General features: G+C 47.0%; 1 protein-coding gene across 2 annotated transcripts in view; it reads left to right on the top strand.

Moving 5' to 3' along the window:
* GGA3 (golgi associated, gamma adaptin ear containing, ARF binding protein 3) overlaps positions 1-22339 on the top strand; it is a 614485-nt gene that overhangs the window by 505051 nt on the left and 87095 nt on the right. For both annotated transcript variants that reach the window (XM_078654509.1, XM_078654510.1), the window contains 4 exons: positions 15699-15766; positions 18177-18448; positions 19281-19528; positions 19737-19906. In XM_078654509.1, coding sequence (XP_078510635.1) covers positions 15699-15766; positions 18177-18448; positions 19281-19528; positions 19737-19906 — 758 coding nt within the window. The remainder of the gene's footprint in view (positions 1-15698; positions 15767-18176; positions 18449-19280; positions 19529-19736; positions 19907-22339) is intronic.

Genomic DNA, 22339 nt, shown 5'->3' with positions numbered 1-22339 from the left:
AGAATCACAGCTACTACCCTTCAGAAAAAAACTGAAAACCCACCTATTCAAAAAGGCAATGACTCCAGCTTAATTGGGGGGATAGCTGAGGGTTGGGGTAACAGTGTGTTATGTTCTTCTGTTAAGCGCTTAGAGACCGGCGGTGATAGGCGCTATATAAACATTCTGTAACATAACATAACATAAAATCAGTGAAGCACCATTGCTCAGCCCAGTGTGCCAATGCTTTCGCAGCTGCGTGCGTGGCTGTGCCAGGCAAGAGTGGAAAAGAGCAGTCTAGGGAGACATCCAGTACACAGTTATAATCACCGCCCAAGATCATAGGTGTATCGCGCCATGCGGATAGTTTTTGCGATATCTGGTCCAAGAAGGCTGCTTGCTCAGTGTTGGGTGCATAAAGTGAAGCCAATACTACTGGCCTACTGTCGAAAACACCCTTAACTATAACATATCTGCCTTCCCCATCCACCATTGTGTCTATCACCCGAAACGGAGTTCCCGGCCTTTACCACACTAGAACCCCATGTGCATATGCAAAATAGCCTGTCGTGTTGAGGAGTATATGAGGTTGCAGCGCGCCGGGCTATGGATACCTCTCACATTCCAGCTTCCTTTCTTGATGGGCGCCATAACCAATAGGTGTCAGGGGTGCAAACGGTCCCATCCAACCTGAGGGTGGTAGAGGCTTGCAATGGACATGTAAAACCCATGCTGAAGCGCAGTGCTGTGCGCGGATCAACTTCACAACAATCATACCCTTACTGAAAGATGATGGCGTAATAAACATAAAAACAATTCGCAATGACAAATACCATGAGGGCAATTCTGCAACAAGCAATCGCCCAAACTTGTAGTACAATAGCACACAACTAACGTCTGGGGGCAACTATTGTGCACAGCAATATAGATACTGGCTAAGAATAAAAAAGGGAGGGAAAGGACTGTCATTAGCGGCTGAGCCCATCTCTGGCTAGACACTTGTAAAAACAGGACCGCTGCTTGTTTGATATACGTAATATTCCCATATAATAAGGGCCAACAAGGGGAGCATATCGACAGTTCTGCTAGATACATCTGCCAGTGGATTCCTCACCTTGTGAATATACCCTTGCGTCAGCAACATTCAGAAATTCTTTTTGTTGCTTCGCGCCGCCGTGGACGTGGACGACGTCATAGAGGCACGGCATCGCACGCGACTCCGCTGACGTCACTGACACTACAATAGGCCCACGCCGGCGTGATGACGTCAGTTCCCTTTTTTCCGCGTCGTCGACGCTAACGGTTTCGGGGAATCTCTGTAGCCTCTTAGTAACTTTGTTGCTATTTTCTTCATATTTCTGTTTCTTTGTTTCCTTTACGATTTCGACGAAGAAGACCGGCTTCAAGCCTTGCAGAGAGTGTGGGAAAATGATGTCTATCGTGGACCCACACGAAGATTGCATCTGGTGTCTAAGTTCTGATCATGATGTTGAAGAATGCTCTTCATGTCGGAAGATGAACCCAAATGCTCTGCGAGAGAGGGAGACCAAACTTCTGGTGGCGAAGCTGAGAGGTGACAAAGGAAAGAAGACTTTGAGGTCTCGTTCAAGAAGGGCGAGGTCGAGATCGGCTTCGAGATCAAGGCCTCAAGAGGAGTCGTCTTCGAAGTCGTCATCAGATCATGCTTCGAAGTCAAGGAAGAAGCATAAGAAAAGAAGACATGAGTCCCGACGTCACTCCGGTAGGGACTCGGACTCGAGGTCGAAGTCACCCGAGAAGGTACGTTCGAAGGTGGTTCCTCCGGAGGAGGACTTGGATCCGGAAGGTGAGGCTTCGCCTTTGGAGTCGCAGGTTCCGTCTCCGTCTCCGGTACAATCTCCGGCGCTGTCCCCGGCCCGTGAGGATGAGGAAGAAGTTCCGATGGGTGAGAATTCTGTGCCTGTGGATGAGCCGAATTCGGAACCACCTCAAGGTCAGCCCGAGGGACTTCAGCCACCATTTCCGGCCCCGGGCCAAGACCCATCAGCGTTTTTGAACGCCATGTATGGTGTATTTTCAAGGGCATGATACCCCTCTGGTGCGCCTTCGGGTCCCATGGGTCCATTAGCCTTCAATTTAGGTGTTCCGCACTCCTATGCTCCGGCACCTTTTTTGCCATTCATGCCGGCTCAGACACCGCTGTGGCAATACCCAACTCCGCCGAGGTCGTAGACGCCGATACCGACGTCGTCTGCTCTGGGTCGACCTCGAGACCAAGTCACTTTGCCATCGGATTCGATACCGACGTCGGTTCCGGCTCCGTCGGAGTCGTTGGTGGATCCGACGGCGTGGCGTGTGAAGGAGAGGTCCAGGAGAGAGGCTCAGCGCCTCATAGAAGAGCAGAGGTATACAGAAGCTCAAGCTGAAATGGAAGAAGGTGAGCTTGAGGATGACTGTTTTGAAAAACTGGCGGAGGCTAGTGGCCTGGAGTTTTCTCCCAAGTGGGAGTTACCTTCTGTGTCTGATGCCCCTTCGAAAGACGTCCAGCCTTATCACATGGTTATGAGGAAGGCTGCGGAACTTTTGAATTTGTCTCTTCCTACAGTAGAATTTAAGTCCAATCTACTAACTGAGGTTCTGCATTCACCCAGTTCTGTGGTGGAACCGTTACTCCCCTTTAATGAAGCTCTAACGGAGCCTATTATGGAAGTTTGGAAAAAGCCACTTTCAGCACCGGCAGTTTCCAAGAGTGTGGCAAGAAGGTACAAGGTCGCTCCTGAGGACCCTGCTTTTCTGACTTCTCATCCATCACCTGAAAGTTTAGTAATCCAGGCGGCCTGTTCCAAAAAGACTGTGAGTGCATTTCCTCAAGTGCCTGGGGATAAGGATGCAAAGAAACAACATCAGGTTGCTAAAAAGACCTTTTCTTCTGCGAGTATGGCATTAAAGTCAACCAATGCCACTTGCCTTATGGCGAGATATGTAAATGCCCTCATGGATTCACTGCGTCTTCTGGCACCTAAGATCCCTGATGACAGCAGGAAGGATTTTGAAGAAGTGTTAACGGATGCACAGGCAGCAGCTCGTCAGGTGATACAAAGTGGGCTGGACACTGCGGATTCGGTGGCACGCATCATGGGTACTGCGGTTGCCACAAGAAGATCAGCTTGGCTGAAATCTTCGGATTTTTCAGCGGATGTTCAGGCTGCTTTGTTAGATCTGCCGTTTGATGGAGCTGGACTCTTTGGTAAAAAAGCTGATACAGCCTTAGAAAGATTTAAGGACAGTATGGCTACTGCCAAATCTTTAGGGCCTCAGACCAGGGGTTCTTCTACCAGGAGGTTCAGAGGATTCGGACGCTCTTCCTTTCGCTCCTATCGGCAAGGTCAGCAGCAGCAGCAGCTCGCCCTAGAGGCCTCCTCCTCCTCCACCTCTTCCAACCCCCCAGCCTCAGAAAAGCAGCCCTAGATCCGCCATTCAGGATCATGTGGGTCCGGTGGGGGGGTCGGCTTACCCACTTTCTACGGGATTGGGAATCGGTTACGTCAGATCTTTGGGTTCTCAATCTCGTAGAAAATGGGTTTGCTCTTCCCTTTCGGGAATTTCCTCCCAATTACCCTCCTTGCCAAGGTTTTTGCACGGAGGAACACCTCTTACTTCTGCAGGAGGATGTGCAGACACTTTTAAGAAAGGGTGCGATAGAGATGGTTCCAGAGCAGGAAAGGGGCCAGGGATGCTACTCCCGGTATTTCCTGATTCCCAAGAAGGATGGCAGATTTCGTCCAATCCTGGATCCCAGGATCTTGAATCTTTATCTGAAACAAGAGAAGTTCAAGATGCTCAAGTTGCGCAGGTTCTTCAAGCGCTGCTGGAAGAAGACTGGATGGTGTCGCTCGACTTGCAGGATGCGTATTTTCACATCCCAATCCTGAAGTCGCACAGGAAGTATCACCGTTTTACGGTTGGATCACAACATTATCAGTTTGCGGTCCATCCTTTTGGAATTACTACTGCGCCTCGAGTCTTCACCAAGGTGAAGGCGGTGGTGGCAGCACATCTCAGAAGATCGGGGGTTCCAGTATTCCCCTATTTAGACGACTGGCTGATCAAGGCAGAGTCGTCGAGAAAGTGCTCCAGCATCTGTAGGTGACAACTCAGTTGTTGTTCCGGTTGGGTTTTTCGATAAATGTACCCAAGTCTCACCTGGTGCCCTCCAGCGTATCCTGTTCATAGGTGCTGTACTGGACACAACTGTATGTCGTGCATTCCCTCCTCCACAAAGGATTCGCAACATACAGGAAATGATTCCTTTATTTTACAATGGAGCAGTAGTTCCAGTCCTGAAGGTCCTCCGCCTGCTTGGTCTGTTGGCTTCTTGCATACTATTGGTCAACCATGCACGCTGGCACATGAGGGCGCTCCAGTGGTGCCTCCGCAGGCAGTGGTATCAGCACAACGGAGATCTCAGGGAGTCAGTGAGGATCTCGAGAGAAACTGCAGCAGATCTGTCTTGGTGGAGCGTGGAAGGCAATCTGTCACAAGGAAAGCCTTTTCAACTACCTCCATCGGTTGCCACAATGATAACGGATGCATCCACCCTAGGGTGGGGTGCTCATCTGGGGGATCTGGAGGTCAAGGGTCTTTGGTCTCCAGAGGAAAGGTTGCTTCACATCAACCTTTTAGAGTTGCGGGCCATACATTTGGCACTCAAGCCTTCCTCCCTTCCCTTCGCGGTCGGTCGGTTCAAGTCCTGACGGACAATGCCACAGCGATGTGGTATGTCAACAAGCAGGGAGGAGTGGGGTCGCAGTGTCTCTGCAGAGAGGCTCTGCGCCTCTGGTCCTGGGTTCAGTACCACCAGATTTGTCTGTTGGCAAATCATCTGGCCGGAGTTCTGAACGTGCGTGCAGACAGTCTCAGTGGGCAGTTCTCGGCCGACCACGAGTGGAGGCTTCACCCGGAGATGGTCCGGCACGTCTTTCAGTTGTGGGGGACTCCTCGTGTGGACTTGTTTGCCACTCGCGAGAATGCTCACTGCCCGTCATTCTGCAGTCTCCAGTATCCGATGCAAGGAGCCTTGGGGGACGCGTTTCAGTTGAGTTGGGGAAGTCAACTCCTTTACGCGTTTCCTCCCATACCTTTAATTCCTCGAGTTCTGAGGAAGATTCGCCAAGACAGGGCCCGAGTTATTCTGATCGCCCCGGATTGGCCAAGAAGGGTGTGGTACACGGATCTTCTCCACCTCTCCTCTCACCCGCCGCTCCGTTTCCCGTTCAGGGCAGATCTCCTCTCCCAGATGGAGGGGCAGGTTCTACACCCCCACCTCCAGTCATTACACCTTCATGCCTGGAGATTGAACGGGGCAACCTGAACTCCTTTTCTCTCCCGCACGATGTGGTGGATGTCATTCTTTCGGCTAGGCGTGACTCCACTAAATCCATTTATTCATACAGATGGTCTAAATTTGTCTCTTGGTTCGGGGAGAAATCTGTTGACCCTTTGAGGGCTCGTTTGTCCGATATTTTACAATTTGCTCTTTCTTTGGCACAGCAGGGTTTTGCTGTTGCCACGATCAAGGGCTATCTTTCGGCATTGTCGGCATTTATCTGTTTGCCGGATCAGCCGTCTCTTTTCAAGTCTCCTGTGGTTTTAAGGTTTTTGAAGGGCCTCACAAATAAGTTCCCTCCTACTCCCTTTATTGTGCCTCAATGGGATTTAAATCTTGTTTTAACCCTCGTATGGGTTCTCCCTTCGAACCCTTACACAAGTGTCCCATGAGGCTTTTGTCTTTTAAGACGGTCTTTCTCGTTGTGATCACCTCGGCAAGGAGGGTAAGTGAGTTACAAGCTCTTAGTTCCAAGCCCTCATTCTTGACCATTCATGCTGAACGAATGGTTCTTAGGACCAGGGCTGCTTTTCTGCCTAAGTTGGTAACTCCCTTCCATCTGGGACAATCTATTACCCTTCCTACCTTTTATCCTCCCCCTCACCCTTCCAAGGAGGAGGAGAGACTACACCGTCTGGACCCTAAGAGGGCGGTGAGCTTTTACCTTGATAGGACTAGAGACTATCGAGTGGATGACCAGCTCTTCATTGGTTTTGCTGGCTGCAAGAAAGGAAGAGCGGTGCACAAGCGCACTCTTTCAAGATGGATCATCCTCTGTATAAAGATCTGCTACTCTTTGGCCTGTAAGGAACCTCCAGAGAGTATTAGAGCTCACTCTACTAGAGCTAAGTCATCATCTACTGATTTGTCTAGGGGTGTACCTGTCGAGGATATTTGCAGAGCCGCGACTTGGGCCTCCCTCCACACTTTCGCAAAGCATTACTGCTTGGATACCGAGGTGAGGAGGGACGGCCACTTTGCGCGCTCTGTCCTCCAGGATTTTCTGGTATAGGAGAGTGGACACCCTCCTCCGGGAGTGGGGACTGCTGTGGGACTCTATTCACAAGGTGAGGAATCCACTGGCAGATGTATCTATCAGAAGAACAAGTTACTTACGTTCGGTAACGCTTTTTCTGGTAGATACAGTATCTGCCTCCTAGAGGCGACTGTCCTCGCCGTCCATCGCCGCACCAGAGTCTCACTGGGTATCTTAAAACCCCCCACAGCGGGTAGTGGGCTCAGTGTCGAGTCAGCGCCTTCATTCCCGTCCGGGCCTGGAGGGTGGAGCCAATCCCCAGCCTCGCGTGCAGTGCAGCAGCCAACGCCACAGCCTCTTGGCCGGCGGCTCCACTTGCAGCGAGGACCGGCACAGAGTCGAGCGGCGTTTTCTCTTCACCACTCCATGAGTCCGGCCACGCCAGACTGGGCCATCCGAGGTGGCCGGCAGTATGCTTGGTGAGACTGGGCCTCTGCGTCTGTTGGAGCTTGTGGGGCGGGGCCAATCCCCGGCATCGCGTAACGCGTCACACCCAGCGCCTTAGAGCCTTTTTCGGCCAAGCCGCGGGTAGTGATGTCTGCCCCCGGAATACGCGGTGCACGGCCCTCCGTTACCTCACGGGCCATCAGGGCCATCTACGAAGAAGTCTCAGCGGGCAGAGGTCTCCTCAGCTCAGTTGTATGCAAAGTAATGCAGCCAGAGATGGGAGCCGAGGACGGAGCTCTACTGCATCACATCCGACTCCATTGCTGGCCAAGCAGCGCCCCTGCCCTCCTTGTACCTTCATGACATGACTGCCATAGAGGGGATGAAGTAACTGATGTTTTTCCTCTGCAGGGATTAAGGAGATTGTGGCAGCTGAGTTTGCGGCCTAGTGGGAGCACAACGGACCCCCGCTCGCCCAAAACGAAGGGTGAATAGCATCTGTTTCCGGCACCGAGGGACGTCAGAAGATGATGCAAAAGACACACAGATGATGGGCAGAATGCAGAGCAAATCAAACATTCACCCCCAGTCAAGAGATCTGGGTTAAATCCATAGTACTTTTGCTCACCATGTCACCCCAGTTTAGACCCCGTCATACGCTATTCAGTCTAAACCCTATGCCTCATGGGAACAGTCCAACCCGAACGGCCAATCCAGGTCCTCCCTGGACCCAAAACAAGCATCATGGGACCGGTATCGAGGCATCACTCTTCATCAGCCAGGCTAGCTTGAATGCAGTGGCACAGTGAGCCCGGGACCCACGTCTATAGTTAGGGGGACCATTCCACGTCATTTCTAGTAGTACGGGCAAAGTCAAACAGCACCGAGCACATCACTCCAACTCCATCATGCAATACACTAAGCGGCAGCAACCCACTCAGCTGATAACCCGGCAATCTGGAGTGGTCGAAAATGAGGGTTGTCTGGTGGCTGAGCCTAACCTAGTAGGGCAGAACTATTGGCATCTATAGAGGGGTGTTGCACTGCCATAGAATACCGGATAGAAACTATATCCCTCTGTTAATCTTTTGCAGGCTGACTTCTGCAAGGTAGCAGAAAAAAGTCACTAATGCTGAAATACATTTTAAGACCCTGCAGGGAGAAGTTGCGAATGTCAGACATCAAATGGCCACCATGATGACATAGATGGCAGGGTTGGGTCAACATGCGGAGGATGCCGAGGGTCGTTCACAGCGAAGCAACATTAGGGTCTTGGGCTTTCCCAAAAGAGTGGCGGGGTCAACTGCGACACATTGTTTTTGGAGGACTGGGTGCATACTGCCCTGAAACCTCAAGCCCGATCTGCCTTTTTTACGGTGGAGCAGGCACACACAGCCTTGGTGCCCCCAACAAGACCAGGAGCTCCTCCCAGGGCCATCATTGCTAACATTTTCTTCTAACAGGACAGAGATTGCATAATATATGCATCTAGGGAACAGGAGATTCCCCAGTTTGGCAATTCTAAGATTGCCATATACCCGGACTACAACAAACAAGAAGAGTGCAAATGCTATCTAGATGTTAAACAGAAGCTGCGCTTTCTAAGGATAAGGCCTACTTCTTTGATTAACCGGAGAATGTTTGGTTATGGCTGGAACTCAGGGATGTTGCTGTGGCACCCCGGTCGGGGGACAGACATCGAGAATCCTGGGGCCGTCGGTCTCATATGGGGCGCTACTGCTCAGAGCAGCCTTGAGATAATCCTAACTTAATGCCTTTAGAGGAGCATCGAGCAATGATATGGGGAAGATGGTACAATGCATTTGTCCTCCCACAGAAGAGACTGCTGCAGAGGAAGAGACTGTAGTTCGGATGTTCTCTGATGGTGAGGCAATGACTTTCAGGGCACCGAACTCGATGTGGTACCCGATACTATTGCTCCACTGGAAATAGGAGGGTGGAGAGGTTGCACAGGTGGGACCCAGCTGACTTTAATTGCGGGGGTCTGCCTGTTCAGTGGACTTTAGGGGTGGCCAGCTTGGACACAAGTGTTGGTAAGAATGGGTTAAAAGTTGCCCGACCCAGATCTACATGTTGGGATCAGGAGGGTTAGGGGAGATAGTAGCCCGGTTGAAGCTATCTGTACGGACTATATGAGATATGACTTCTACAAAAGGACATACAGGATTTTTTGAGGTGGAACTATTGCAGTGTGCGTGTATGTAGCTGTCTGTTTGGGTAGTGTATTTTTTTGGGGGGGAGGGGGTCGTTATTGGGTCCTGTTTGGACTTAGGGTGGTTGGAGTGTTTGTCCTGGCATATGCTATAGTTAGGCTTTAATGGTCGCTAAGTTGAGCCATTTTTGCTTGGGGGTGGTGGTGGATCAGGGATTGTTTGTTTTGTTTAGTAATGTAGTTTATCGAGTTCCACAGCCTTTGGGGAGGAGGCCGAGATGCAAACTGGGGGGGTCCGCCTTTATACCTTCAAATGCAGGGTAAGTTCAGGGTTCCCTCCTAAAATGTGCTGGACTGGGCATCTATGTGAAGAGGTGTAAAGTGTACTCCTTCTTAAAGAGGAATAAAATAGATATTGCATGCTTGCAAGAGATCCATATGAATGACTAAGGAGCTGCATGATTGACTAAGAAATGGAGTGACAGGTGTTCCTTTCCTCCTATTGTACATATGCAAGAGATACAATTGATATGGATAGCTCCAGGGATCCCGTTTGCACATATGTACTCAGAAACTAATGTGGGGGTTAGGTATGTGCTGTTGCAGGGCACCTTAGATGGTTAGGATGTGTTTATATTGAACATGTATCCCCCTAATACTGATGATCCAGGCTTTTTCTACACCATGCCGGACCTTTTAGCGCATGCCCAGGATATACCCATACTATGGCTGGGGGATTTTAATCTTGTGTTGGATTTCGTCACTGGACGGGGATACCCCGAGGGTGGAAACAAAACCTCACATGACGAGGGCCTTTCAGACTGTAATGCAGAACTTTGGTTTGCAGGATGCCTGGAGGTCGGCACACCCCACCACAGGGTCGTTATGTGTTGCTCCTTGACTCACAATACCGGTAGACTAGATAGTGTTTGTCAGTGGGCAAATGGCTGTAGCAGGGGTCTCAGTCAAAAATTTGGCGCTTACATGTCAGACCATGCGCCTATATCTTTTCAGATATTCGGGGGGGATAGCTCATGGAGGTTGCCGGCGGACATATTGGAAGATCCACTGGGGCGTGCAGCATTGTCTCAAGCTCTGACCCGATTATATGGCCATTAACTGGGGCACTACGGCATATCGAGACACAGTGGGAGGCCCTGAAAGGGATGTTAAGGGATCCATGTATAGGACTCACTTGTGAGGTGGGCCATCAACACAGAGCTGAACTCCCAACAGTCTGAGGCCAAAGACTGCAGACGGAGCCTTTGACTGGGCTGACGTTTCCGTTAGGCAACCTGGCCACTTATAAGCCCCTAACAATGATCAATACCAACATGGAGATCATGGAGATCCTCTGTATTAGTGCCCTTTATGCTGAGTTTGGTGCATGAAGACCAGTGTGGATTTATTCCTGGTCGTAGTGCCGGGCTGAACCTGAGGAGACTGCCTCATGTCCATCATGAAGTGCGATACAGGGAAGAAGGATTGGCGCTAATGACTATTGATCTAGAGAAGGCCTTTGACACAGTGGACTTGGAGATATCTCTTGGAGCTGCTCCTGGTCATGTTATTGCTAGTGGGTGAACTTTTTTTCCACTAAGCCACGTGTCAAAGTCAGAATGGGCATATACCGATCGGAGGATTGGGCGGTAGGTCCGAGGATGTGTCAGGGATGCCCTCTGTCGCCGCTCCCATTTGCACTTATGATGGAGCCGTTGGCTGTCTGGCCAAGACAAGAGATGTAGGAATGGGGCATTGTGTCAAGGAATGTGAGGCACTTCATTTCATTATATGCCTATGATGTGTTGTTTTACCTGTCCCCCTTGCCTCTTTGGCCATTGACCCAGCGAAAAGGTTGCCTAATGTGGGCCTCTGGTGGGAGACTTCCGGCTTCAGATATTTAAGGATTAATATAGCGCATACACAGACACTTCAGCATCAACATAATATGGGCAGAATCCTGGAGGGACTGAAGGCCTCACTGTCATTTTGGAATATTTTGCCCCTTTCGTTAATGAACAGAATTGACGGTGCTTTTGCCTTGATGCTTGTATGTATTGCAGAATAATTTTGTCTGCTCCCGGCTCGTATTTTCAGACAGTTAGACACAATCATAATCTCCCTTTTATAGGCGGTAAAGTGAAGCAGGGTGTCGTTATCAACCCTGACTAGACGGTACACGGATGGGGTCCTTGAATTACAGTGCCTTGATTTATATTATTTTGCCGCTCAGCTGCAGATTGATGGTTGGACTCTTCCAATAATCATGAAAAACGGTTATTGGGAGGGTGGGATGCAGTTGACAAGCCTTATGGAGCTACTAACGGAGGGTGCAGGGTCCCCTTGGATGCCCCTCACATTCTTAAACACATAACCATATTGTGGTATGAGTTTGTACGGATGGTGTTGAAGCAGGTCCCGTTCTATTGGAAACTCTCCATTTGGATTCTGAAGCCCGTCCAACTATTACTGGATAATGTCTTTCCAGGCGTGGCGTGATGATGGTTGCTATCAACTTGGGAATCTGTACCCGGTTGAGCACTTTATTTCCTTTGATGAGACTCAAGAATCTTTTATGATTGGCCCTGTTCACTTCCGGCAGTATGCTGGGTTAGTGCACATTGCTAAATTGACACGACCCACTTACCCTGCGGCCCATACATCTATTCAAACTCTGGGTGTTATATTGACGTGATTGATTACTCTCCTGTATAAAGCTATGCATGAAGACATAGTGGGGACTGCTCCAAAAGTATGCCTGGCATTTGGACGATGCCTTAGATACACCCCTCACTGAGAGGGACTGGGACATGGTTAATGCTCTTACGCATACGGTATCTTGCAATGCGCATTTTAAATTGACACACTACAATTTTTCGCACAGGTCCTACATTACACCACGGGGACTCCTGCGCTGGGATCCTACCGGCTCAGCAGCATGCCATAGGTGTGGTGCAGATGGGGTGGATTCTTTTGCTTAGCCTGACGGTTTAGGGGCGTTCAGGGGTACTGGTGGTGCCAGAGATTCACAGGACAATGCACATCACCTTTGATCTTACTCTGGCTTGTTGTCTCCTGGGTAATACTATGAGACCAAAGGGTAATAAGATGCCCTATGCATTTTTTGCAGTTGGCCTTAGTCGTGGCCAAACGACGCATGGCCATCACTTGGATGGGTCAGGGACTCCCTGATTTTGACTGCTGGGGCATAGGGACGTTATGGCATGGGTGGTATCTGAGGAAACTCACATGAGACTTAGTAGGCAGGATGATAAGGCAGAGGAGGATATTGCTGTATGGAGTGATTTGTGTGCTGGGTAGTTGACACTGATATTGAGGATACTGAAAGTGATGGTGGCGCTGGGAGTGAGTGATCGGCTATGTGGATTCTTTGTGAGGGAGGCATACTGGATCACCTGTGATAAAATGATCCTATTTCTCTTCCTTCCCCGAAGTGCTGTATTGTTGATTGCTTTAAGAACCTAAATAAATTGGTCAGAATTAAGAGAGATCTGCACACCCTGGTAACTCCATTTGTTTTGGGCACAGCATCTAAGAGCACAGAAACAGTTGAGCAAGAATCTTACATCAGCATGTAGGGGTAGTGCTTATATGCTGCTCCGCTCTGTCACTCCTGGGGCAGAATGAAGCCAAGTGGAGCACGGCTATGGAAAACTTCTGGAATGCGTTGGTGCACAGCGGTAATGGGTGTGTGTGGCTACTCTCCATCACTTATGTGGCAGAATGAAGCAAACAGGAGCATTACTATGGAAAAACCCTGTATCCATTCTGGTGCCCACTTCTGGGGCAGAATGAAGCTAATAGGAGCATTGCTTTTATAAAACCTCAGGATAAAGTATGGTGCCTGGGAAAATATTGATGAGGAATCTGTGGTTAGCTAACATATACACCAGAAAGAGTATTACTGATGGTAAGTAATTTGTTCATCCAGCTCAAAAGAGCCCTATTTAACTGTTGTAAAAGGTTTTGACTTCAGAAAAAATATATAACTTAACCGCATGCGTGCGGGCGGAATTCCGCCCGTACGCTGGGTTTTGCGAAACCGCACTTTACGTGACGAGCTGGGCTCGTCATGAGCGTGCGAGGAGGCTACGCCATGACGAGCCCAGCTCGTCATGAGCGTCGAAGGGGTTAATGATCCAAGGAATGCCTTCATTATGTAGATTTCTCTTCAAAAATAAACGAGCAGTGGAGGTTCTGGTCCTATCAGAAAGTAAAGAAGAGAAAGAGTGGAAGGACCGAGAAATGGAAATCCTAAGGATCATTTCTTGGTGCCCTCACACATCCCTGTGGATGTTATGCTTCATCATCAAGCGTGCTCCTCGTAGGGCTAGCCCAGCAATGCCCTACGCACCCCACAAAGGGTTGCTTAGCAGAGATCTTTTTACTTTTTTGCCGTATGATGTGAGGTATCTATGTGAGAATATGTGAAGTGGACTGGGTATGTGTAATAAAGTGAAGGGAAGCTAAAACTGTTTAAGAGATACCATACTCAAATTTAATATGGTGATTCTCTTGGCAGGGTTAAAAAAATCCTTAAACGGTTGGGGCTACTCTAGGCATATATTATACCCTGGTAGCCTAAATCCTTGAGTGTGTTTTGGTTGACATGTTTCTCACCCAATGGCCCAAAAAAGGATCCGCAGCTCTTCTTCGGGACCCAAAAAATAGGGGGCTGTAACACTAGCCCATATGTAAAAAGTAATGTGCAATGTAGGTATTCCCTTAAAAGAAGATACCTGGTTCAATGAAAGATAAAGATAGACCGTCGAACCCTTTGAATCAGTCAAAAATGCCCCATAGGTCAATAAGCGAGGGTAGCGCACAGCTGCTAAATGGTGTTGGTGCGGTGAGGGCCAAAGACCTACCCTCTTCTGCTTGCCTTTATTGATATCCATAAACCCTGAAAATCGCCATATGTATGTGAGGTCTGAAAAAAACGTATTTTGAGGAGAAAGCATCTGTCTGAAATAGTATATTGAATATGTTTGCGCTGTCCATCTCAAACATGTATGGTCTTTTTTTAACTCAAAAGTTAAAAAGAAATATACTCCAACAGTGGTTAAAACATCTTTAGTCTTTTTTTTTCAAATCAAAATGTGGGGAATATAGCTGGAAAGATTACAAAAATCATTATAGATCTTTATAGTAGTAACTGTGCTCAAGTGGAATGGGGCAGGATGGGAGAGCTGACGGACCGTATTAACATCGAAGGAGGGTCCCTCAGTGATGTGTACTCACCCTAGTTTACATACATTATACATATATGGGTGATTGACACGCTCCATGATTGCAATAATGATTCCCTCAAATCAGCTGGCCAGAATGTTCCTCCTGTACTCTTTACAGGTGATATACTTTTAATTTCTAAATCTACTATGGGCCTACAAAATTTGCTAGATAGATTCTCCTCCTCCTCCTGTAAACAGTATGGTTTAGAAATAAATGTTACTAAATCAGAATTCTATGTCTTTTAATCTGCATACGTCCTTTAGGGGGAAGGTAAAGTTGCGAATCACTGAATTGGAGCAAATTAGGATTTTGATTATTTAGGGGTACAGTTAGCAACTACTTTGCTAATAGTCTCCCCAAAGTACTACAAGCCATATGACATTGCAGCTCACAGGCTCAGCAGTCATTACAAAACATAAGTCCATCAAATTCCAGCCAATATCACCAGCATTAGAGATTTACTGTGCTAGAGAGCTAGGTGCCACAGCGCTATATGATGACAAGATCTGGGGTGCGGACAATATCATAAGTCAGGCAAAAGTAGAAAATAGGTTTAGGAGATCAATTCTCCAAAGCGCCCCACTTACACCTCTGTGCTTGGATTTGGGTCTTAAGAACATGGTTTTATTATATTAAGTGCTGGCTGTATAAGTTAGATCTGCATGTAGCCTGAAATAAACCATGAGTTGATCACTAGGAGTATGTTGGTTGTATGTGCATAAAAGGTGACTAGAGAAGTCATCAGCAGGTAGCCTGACAGTAAATGCAAACTGGAGTTCAAACAGTATATGTATTGTATAGCACCGCCCCAAGTAAGATACATTTATGTGAAATTTAGACATGGGGTGTGACCAGTAAATAGCATTTGCAGCAAATGGCAAGCACCTGCTGATTGCTGATTGGTCATACCTGTGTCCCTCTTGCAAATGATGGCCTTAATCAGATGCACATTTTTTGTTCTTCTGTCCATTAAGCCATTACTTAAGGAACCCGTGGATAATTCAATTTGTCGTTCTTTGAGCATGAGACACCACATTGATGCTGACTGAATTTTAAGATCAGATAATACTGATTGTATTTGCTGTGTCAACGATCTATAACTTGCCTGGCAGTTAAAACATAAATTAATTAAAGAATTTTTATGTAATGGATTCACTCATTTGTATTTACAGTTTGTAACCCTTGTATTATGAAGAAATGCTATATAAAATTGTTTTATGTATATTTAATAGATGTTTCCTCTGAAATAAAAATGTTACTACTATTGCTAACTGAAATGCAAGTCGAGTTTAAAATGTCCATTCAAAGGGTTCAGATAAAAAAAGAACTCTATGCTGAAAAATTGTTTATGATATCCAAATGTATAAGAATAAACACATGTTACATTAGGCTACTTCTACATATTGAGACAACCCTCTCCGCCTTGCTCTTGCTGTATTTTAAACATCATTGACTACATGCCTCTCCAAGATAATTTATATCTTCATCTATCCGACTGCTTGTAGGGTTGAATGACCCTGCACCTGGGACGGTGACGGAACACACTGGAAGCAGCCAATGGAACGCCTTCCAGGTACATCCATTTCTCATTCAGGACCCAAGCATTGTAGTGCATTTCGGTGCTCAGTGTTGCAAACACAGATATTACTCTGTTTTATCACCAGTCCATGTGCCTTCTGTTATATATACAGGTTCTAGTGGCTGTTGCAGTGTGTTGGTCTGTGTCTTGTTCGATCAATCAAAAAGGGATACGAGGGAAAAAAAAGGCTATTCTAGGGCAGTCCCCCACTCAACGAATCTCAAACAAGAAGCCCTATTCAGCCTGCATGTTGTGGATCTCAGACTCCGTAACTTAAGAGCCCAAACCTCCTATTGGCTCACCAAGCGGCCAGGTCAGGCCAATGCTGCGTTTACAGGTCCGGACATGCCTTCAAACATACAAACAACACTGTGCACAGAGTACAACACATAATGAAAATATGTGTGAGAGCAAGGAAAGTACCCCACGGACGTGACACCCGAGGGGGTTCCCGGTCTATGAATGGCCGGTCTACCCACTTCTCATCATCGGTTACTTTCCTTGCAGGGAGGATGAAAAAGTGCAAGAAGATGTGCACCAAACAGAAAAGAGAGACAGAAAGGGAGTGTACAGATACACTACCTAGTAGGATAGAGACAAGTGTTCAGAAAAGATTTCACAAGTACCTACACCCAACACCAACAAAACGTAAAATATAAAATAGTGAGGTTTGGCTGGCTGAATCAATTTTATTCTGGTGCTGCCAAACTGCACTGTTTAAAATAAGGTTAGATTGATACCATTCGATGTTGTAATTGGACCAACATGTTTCATTGCCTTGTCATTGGCAATTTCATCAGGGCAAATGGTTGGGTCTCTTATTCTTAATCCTCCATTTGGAAACCTGTGCACATACATACATTAAAACAACAGAACACAGCAGTGGTAAGACGGTGAGCCAATGGAGGTCTAAGCATGTCTCACACTCAAGCCAAGGGCTGTTACCTTATGCTCGCAAATACTAGGTATGCCGTCGAGCATCAAGCGGACAACGTGTCAAAAGATCACGGGTCCGTCTTGGAGACTCCTCAATGTGAGTCACCTATATGGAAAAACATAATACCAATTTCATGTATCATGAAGTCCATATTTTCATTCGATATTTACAAGCTCCTGCTGGAGCATTGGCAGTATCTACAGCGTACCATATGTAACCCCGCAGAAACGACTTGCATAAAACGGTTCATCAAATGCCAAGATCTTACTGATGTCATCAAATCGATAAACAGGTAACATAAGATAGAAATGTGTACCCTGGAAATTTTTCGCGGGTCTTACACCCATAGCTGCGCGGGGATTCCGCTTACCTTCCACATTCACGCAGTGATAGAGAGAAAAAAAAAGAAAAACGTTCGTCGCTCTGAGGGGGAGCCCAAAGCGGGCGTGCCTACCAGTATCGGTGAGTAATGCGAGCAAGTGGGCCGGGCGGAAAGACCCGCGAAAAATTTCCAGGGTACACATTTCTATCTTATGTTACCTCTTTATCGATTTGATGACATCAGAAAGATCTTGGCATTTGATGAACCGTTTTATGCAAGTCGTTTCTGCGGGGTTACATATGGTACGCTGTAGATACTGCCAATGCTCTAGCAGGAGCTTGTAAATATCGAATGAAAATATGGACTTCATGATACATGAAATTGGTATTATGTTTTTCCATATAGGTGACTCACATTGAGGAGTCTCCAAGACGGACCCGTGATCCTTTGACACGTCGTCCGCTTGATGCTCGACGGTATACCTAGTATTTGCGAGCATAAGGTAACAGCCCTTGGCTTGAGTGTGAGACATGCTTAGACCTCCATTGGCTCACCGTCTTACCACTGCTGTGTTCTGTCGTTTTAATGTATGTATGTGCACAGGTTTCCAAATGGAGGATTAAGAATAAGAGACCCAACCATTTGCCCTGATGAAATTGCCAATGACAAGGCAATGAAACATGTTGGTCCAATTACAACATCGAATGGTATCAATCTAACCTTATTTTAAACAGTGCAGTTTGGCAGCACCAGAATACAATTGATTCAGCCAGCCAAACCTCACTATTTTATATTTTACGTTTTGTTGGTGTTGGGTGTAGGTACTTGTGAAATCTTTTCTGAACACTTGTCTCTATCCTACTAGGTAGTGTATCTGTACACTCCCTTTCTGTCTCTCTTTTCTGTTTGGTGCACATCTTCTTGCACTTTTTCATCCTCCCTGCAAGGAAAGTAACCGATGATGAGAAGTGGGTAGACCGGCCATTCATAGACCGGGAACCCCCTCGGGTGTCACGTCCGTGAGGTACTTTCCTTGCTCTAACACATATTTTCTTTATGTGTTGTACTCTGTGCACAGTGCTGTGTCTTGTTCGAACAAGTGAATGAAATTCAGCTGATTTTTCCTATTCATCCCTTTTTTGCAGAATGAACAAAGCGAGCTAGGATTCTTCAGTGCAAGTGGCAGCAACGCAAGCCCGAAGCCTCTGCTTCCATCAGTGCCAATGACCCAGTGTGGAGCACCAGCAAACTTTCCAGCTCTTCAGACAGGCCCCAGTCATTGTATGTCTAATCCCGCTCCGCTCTTCTTCTCCACCGGAGCCATACCCATCGAAACCTCTCATAAACCTGCACCTGTTACAAGTGCTCTACATGAGCTCGAGGTTCTGGGACAACAGCTCTTGGAAGAAGCCAAAGGGTATGTCGAGCTCTAGCACCTGTATGCGAGATGCATGTGACTAGTAATGTGTTATGCTTAGGGGTGGGTAGTAAACTCTGCCCCGCGGGTGGAGTTTTGTCCACTCAGCTTGGAGCGCGGAGTTCGGCAAAAACTCCACCAATCGCTGCATGATGGAGTTTTTCTCATACTCAGCTTGCCAACGTAAAGTTTGTGAGCGAGAAAAAAACCAAGCACTAGACCACCTACCAGTGAGATTTCTAGACCACCTACCAGCGCGATTTCTCAACACGGGCGGTCACTGCAGGTCGTAACCATTCACGTTGAGAAAGTTGCTGCTTACATTGTGAAAGCTGCTACTCGAGTAGAAAATCAATTTGGGCAGTGCATCACATTGGCTCTGTGCGGAGCCAATCGCCTGTTTTGTTTTCTTCTTCTTCTTCTTCATATGTGGTGTCTAAAGTTTAAACCTATAATTCAGAATTTCTCTTAGTTAGTGCATGAACTTTAAACAGAACAAGTTAAGAGAAGAGTTTACCTGTCAGTTTGCTACTCTGTTTGTATATAGTTCATACATTACCTCAGAGAAACTCAGAATTATAGGTTGAACTTTAGTCACTAGTCAAAGAAACGGCGCTCGGCTTTGCACAGAGCCACCATAATACTGTCCCTGGTGCATGTCATTTTGCTATAGCTCATGTCACTGAGCTGCATTTGTTTGAACATTATCTTCCCCATACCAAGAATCATTTTCTTTCACCAACGGTACAGCCGTGGCAGTGTGTATGCACATTTATTTATTTACATGTGCCCACATGTACAACCTTATTAATTGAAGTTTCCTCTGTTATAGCTCATCATTACAAACCAGGTCTTTGGTGGCGACGTCCCAGGGAGGAATTCCTTTGTCCACTTTTGCTTTGCCTGGTTCAGTGACATCTGTTACACACATGACCTCATCAATGCCGACTGCAGCTAGCACATCCAGACCAGAAGGACCTGGGAGCCCTCTGTTTCAGCCTTTACAACAGGACAGTCCCTTGAAAGGCAGTGACTTCTCTCTGGGAAACGTTCATGTCCCGCTGGAATCTATAAAACCAAGTAGGTATTTGAGCTGATGTGTGTTCCACCTGTTACATAAGCTCTTCCTGTGAGTTAGACTGCGCATAATAAAAAGTGAGACCCACACCCAAAACCATCACTGTGCACACATATTGTTTGATGTTGATCCAGGCTCTCTCATCATATATTGCTGAGAGGAGTTTGTTGATACATGCTGGACATCCTTTCTGTTTTTCTTCAATCCCAGGCAGCACCCTTCCAGTAACAGCATACGACAAGAACGGCTTACGGATCTTGCTGCACTTCGCCAGCGAGTGTCCTATGGGACGGCCTGATGTACTGGTAGTGGTGGTCTCCATGCTAAACACAGCCCCTCTGCCCATTACCAACATTGTTCTTCAAGCTGCAGTGCCAAAGGTAGGTGTGAGTACGAGTATGTGTGTGAGAGAAAGAAATTACTGCAAGTTGCATTCTTATTTTCTTATTTGAAGAGTACTCAAACATTCCATCAGTTGTTTTTTCTGTTATTTGTAATCTTAAACAAGAGGTGATGCAGGTACCTTAATACTTAAGGCTCCATTACTATGGCCTGGATATGGAGGTAGTAATTCCGCATGCCAAGAGATACTTATACTAGTAACTCGGAGAATGTGGAAGTACTGGGGATCATCGGTTGAACCCTGCAGTTCCTCTGAGAAATGAGGAATTTCTGTGGAAATTGATAATTCTGGTCTAATTCCCCTGTTAATTCTTCATTTTCCTCCAGAGATTTTGGCTGCTTTGATCAACCATAGTCTCATGGTAAAACTTACCAGGTGCCTAGGAAAATTGCAGACTTTGTAAATCTTATGGGACTGAAACAGGAATTACGGGTATCAGGAATGATAAGATAACTCTGAATGAGCCCTTCATTTGCATAGAGGGTAGAGAGCAATGCAGACTGTCCGTTGTATTGATTGCCTCCATTCCAGTGTGTCCTTTTAGCATCCATGGGTAACGTCCATTAGTTTTATTTGAAGTATTGTAACTTTGTTTTTCAAATTATATATTTTATTCCTTTAGTTTTGTACTTTGCTGTTAAATTGATTTTTAGACAGTGTTGTTGTCTGATAACCACTACACTGTGCTAACCATTACTAGTTGAATTAGTGCGTCTTGTGCCTTTTTAGGCCTCGCCTGTCGAAATCAGCGCATGCGCCGCTCTCGCCATGGAGAGGACCTTTTGGAATCGATTCAGCCAAAGCTGAATGCACGCGCGTCCAAATGGACAAAGATAGCTGCTCTCGCCATCCACAAAGCTAAACCCCAGGAGCTGACGCAAGACTTCCCTCGAGCATTGCTTGTTAAACCTGCTGGTATTTCAGAGAGCCAGCTGATTTGTATGTGTATATTCTGAATTATGTAGTGAACAAACCAAACACTGGGGGGCTGTAAAGTGCTTTAGAAAGAAACAATGCTAACATTAATTCCGTAAAAATTGTACATTTTACTCAAGCAGCATTTCTCTTGTGTGCATGTTACATTTGCAGGTCTATAAGTCTTAAACTGAGTGTTGAGTGCAGTGGCTTGCACTGTAGAAGCATCATGAGACTGGAGTAAGAGTTCGTGGGAGGCAGTGGAAGTTCCAGATTAGTATCATGAGAAGGGAAGGGCCATGGTTTCTTTAAGGAGTGTCTCTGAGATTCTTAGAGGAAGGGGGCTCTTTATACTTGGCTTCTCTCCGTGGTAGTCCAGGCATCATGCAGGTAGTTTTTAATGTGCACCTGACCTGCCATCTCCTGTAGCCATTTAAAGATGTTAAACACGGGGCTCATCTAGTAAAGCGTTGCCTGACGGATGGCAGGCAGGCCACAGCAGACATGGCTGCCTCCAGAGGGCCAAGGTACACTGAGTACCAATAAGGTGCAAGTGTCCTCAGTCTAGCCTTGGCAGCACCCAGGAATGAACTGAGGATTAGAAATCCTGCACCGCTAAATCAAAAGTGGGGGAGAGGTATGAACCTGTATGATTCAGAAGAAAAATGGACTAAGCAAACTTTATTCAGAAAGAACAGGAATTTTACAAAACTGGTGGAACTAGGTGAGGCACGAACGTATTTTGAGGGTGGATTTCCTCTAGTCTATTGTTTTTGTACTGATCACATAGACCCTTTTTGCGAAGCGCCGATATAATGTATCTCGTGTTCACTTTGTTCAGCCGTAACCCGTAATACATGTTTGGAAGGGACGAGAAATGTTATGTCTTCTGTTTTTTGTACTGCGCACATTTGCTAATTATTTGCCCTCTTTGGTATCTGGGGCAGATTGGTTGTAGGTTTGCTCACTCAGCAGGGGTTCTGGGGGGAGAGGGGTGCCCGTTTGCATGCCGTGGCACAATAAGTTAGTGCAATAAGAGTAGTGTTCTGCCTCTGGTTGGAGTCTGCAAGAGGAATAGGTCTTGCAGTCTGCCATGTGGAGCTGCTGTACATTTGGGCTGTCCTGATGGGGTGCATTGCAGTGGGGACTGGGGCCTTCTGACCCTGCACGTTACTCAGCGTTCACTTGGGGACTCACCAGACCCCATACTGTACGGACTGTTGAACTATGGTTAATTATGTGATTTAAGGGGCTGACTTATGGGTACTCCATCGGGGTGGTGGAGGGCGTTGCCCCCACCATCCTACGGGACCTCCGCCCACCATATTTGGAGCCCGAGGACAAATAAAACAAGCATTAAAAATGCAATAGGTCTCGCCTTTCATTAAGTTAAAGCCATTTGCTTTGCTATACAATACCATTGGCAAAGCAAATGGCTTTAACTTAATCAAAGGCGAGACCTACTGCATTGTCAATGCTTGTTTAAGTCAAGTGA

This window comes from Lissotriton helveticus, chromosome 7 (assembly GCF_964261635.1).
Source record: "Lissotriton helveticus chromosome 7, aLisHel1.1, whole genome shotgun sequence".
NCBI classification, from domain to species: domain Eukaryota; kingdom Metazoa; phylum Chordata; class Amphibia; order Caudata; family Salamandridae; genus Lissotriton; species Lissotriton helveticus.
This window is presented reverse-complemented; position numbering and strand designations above follow the sequence as displayed.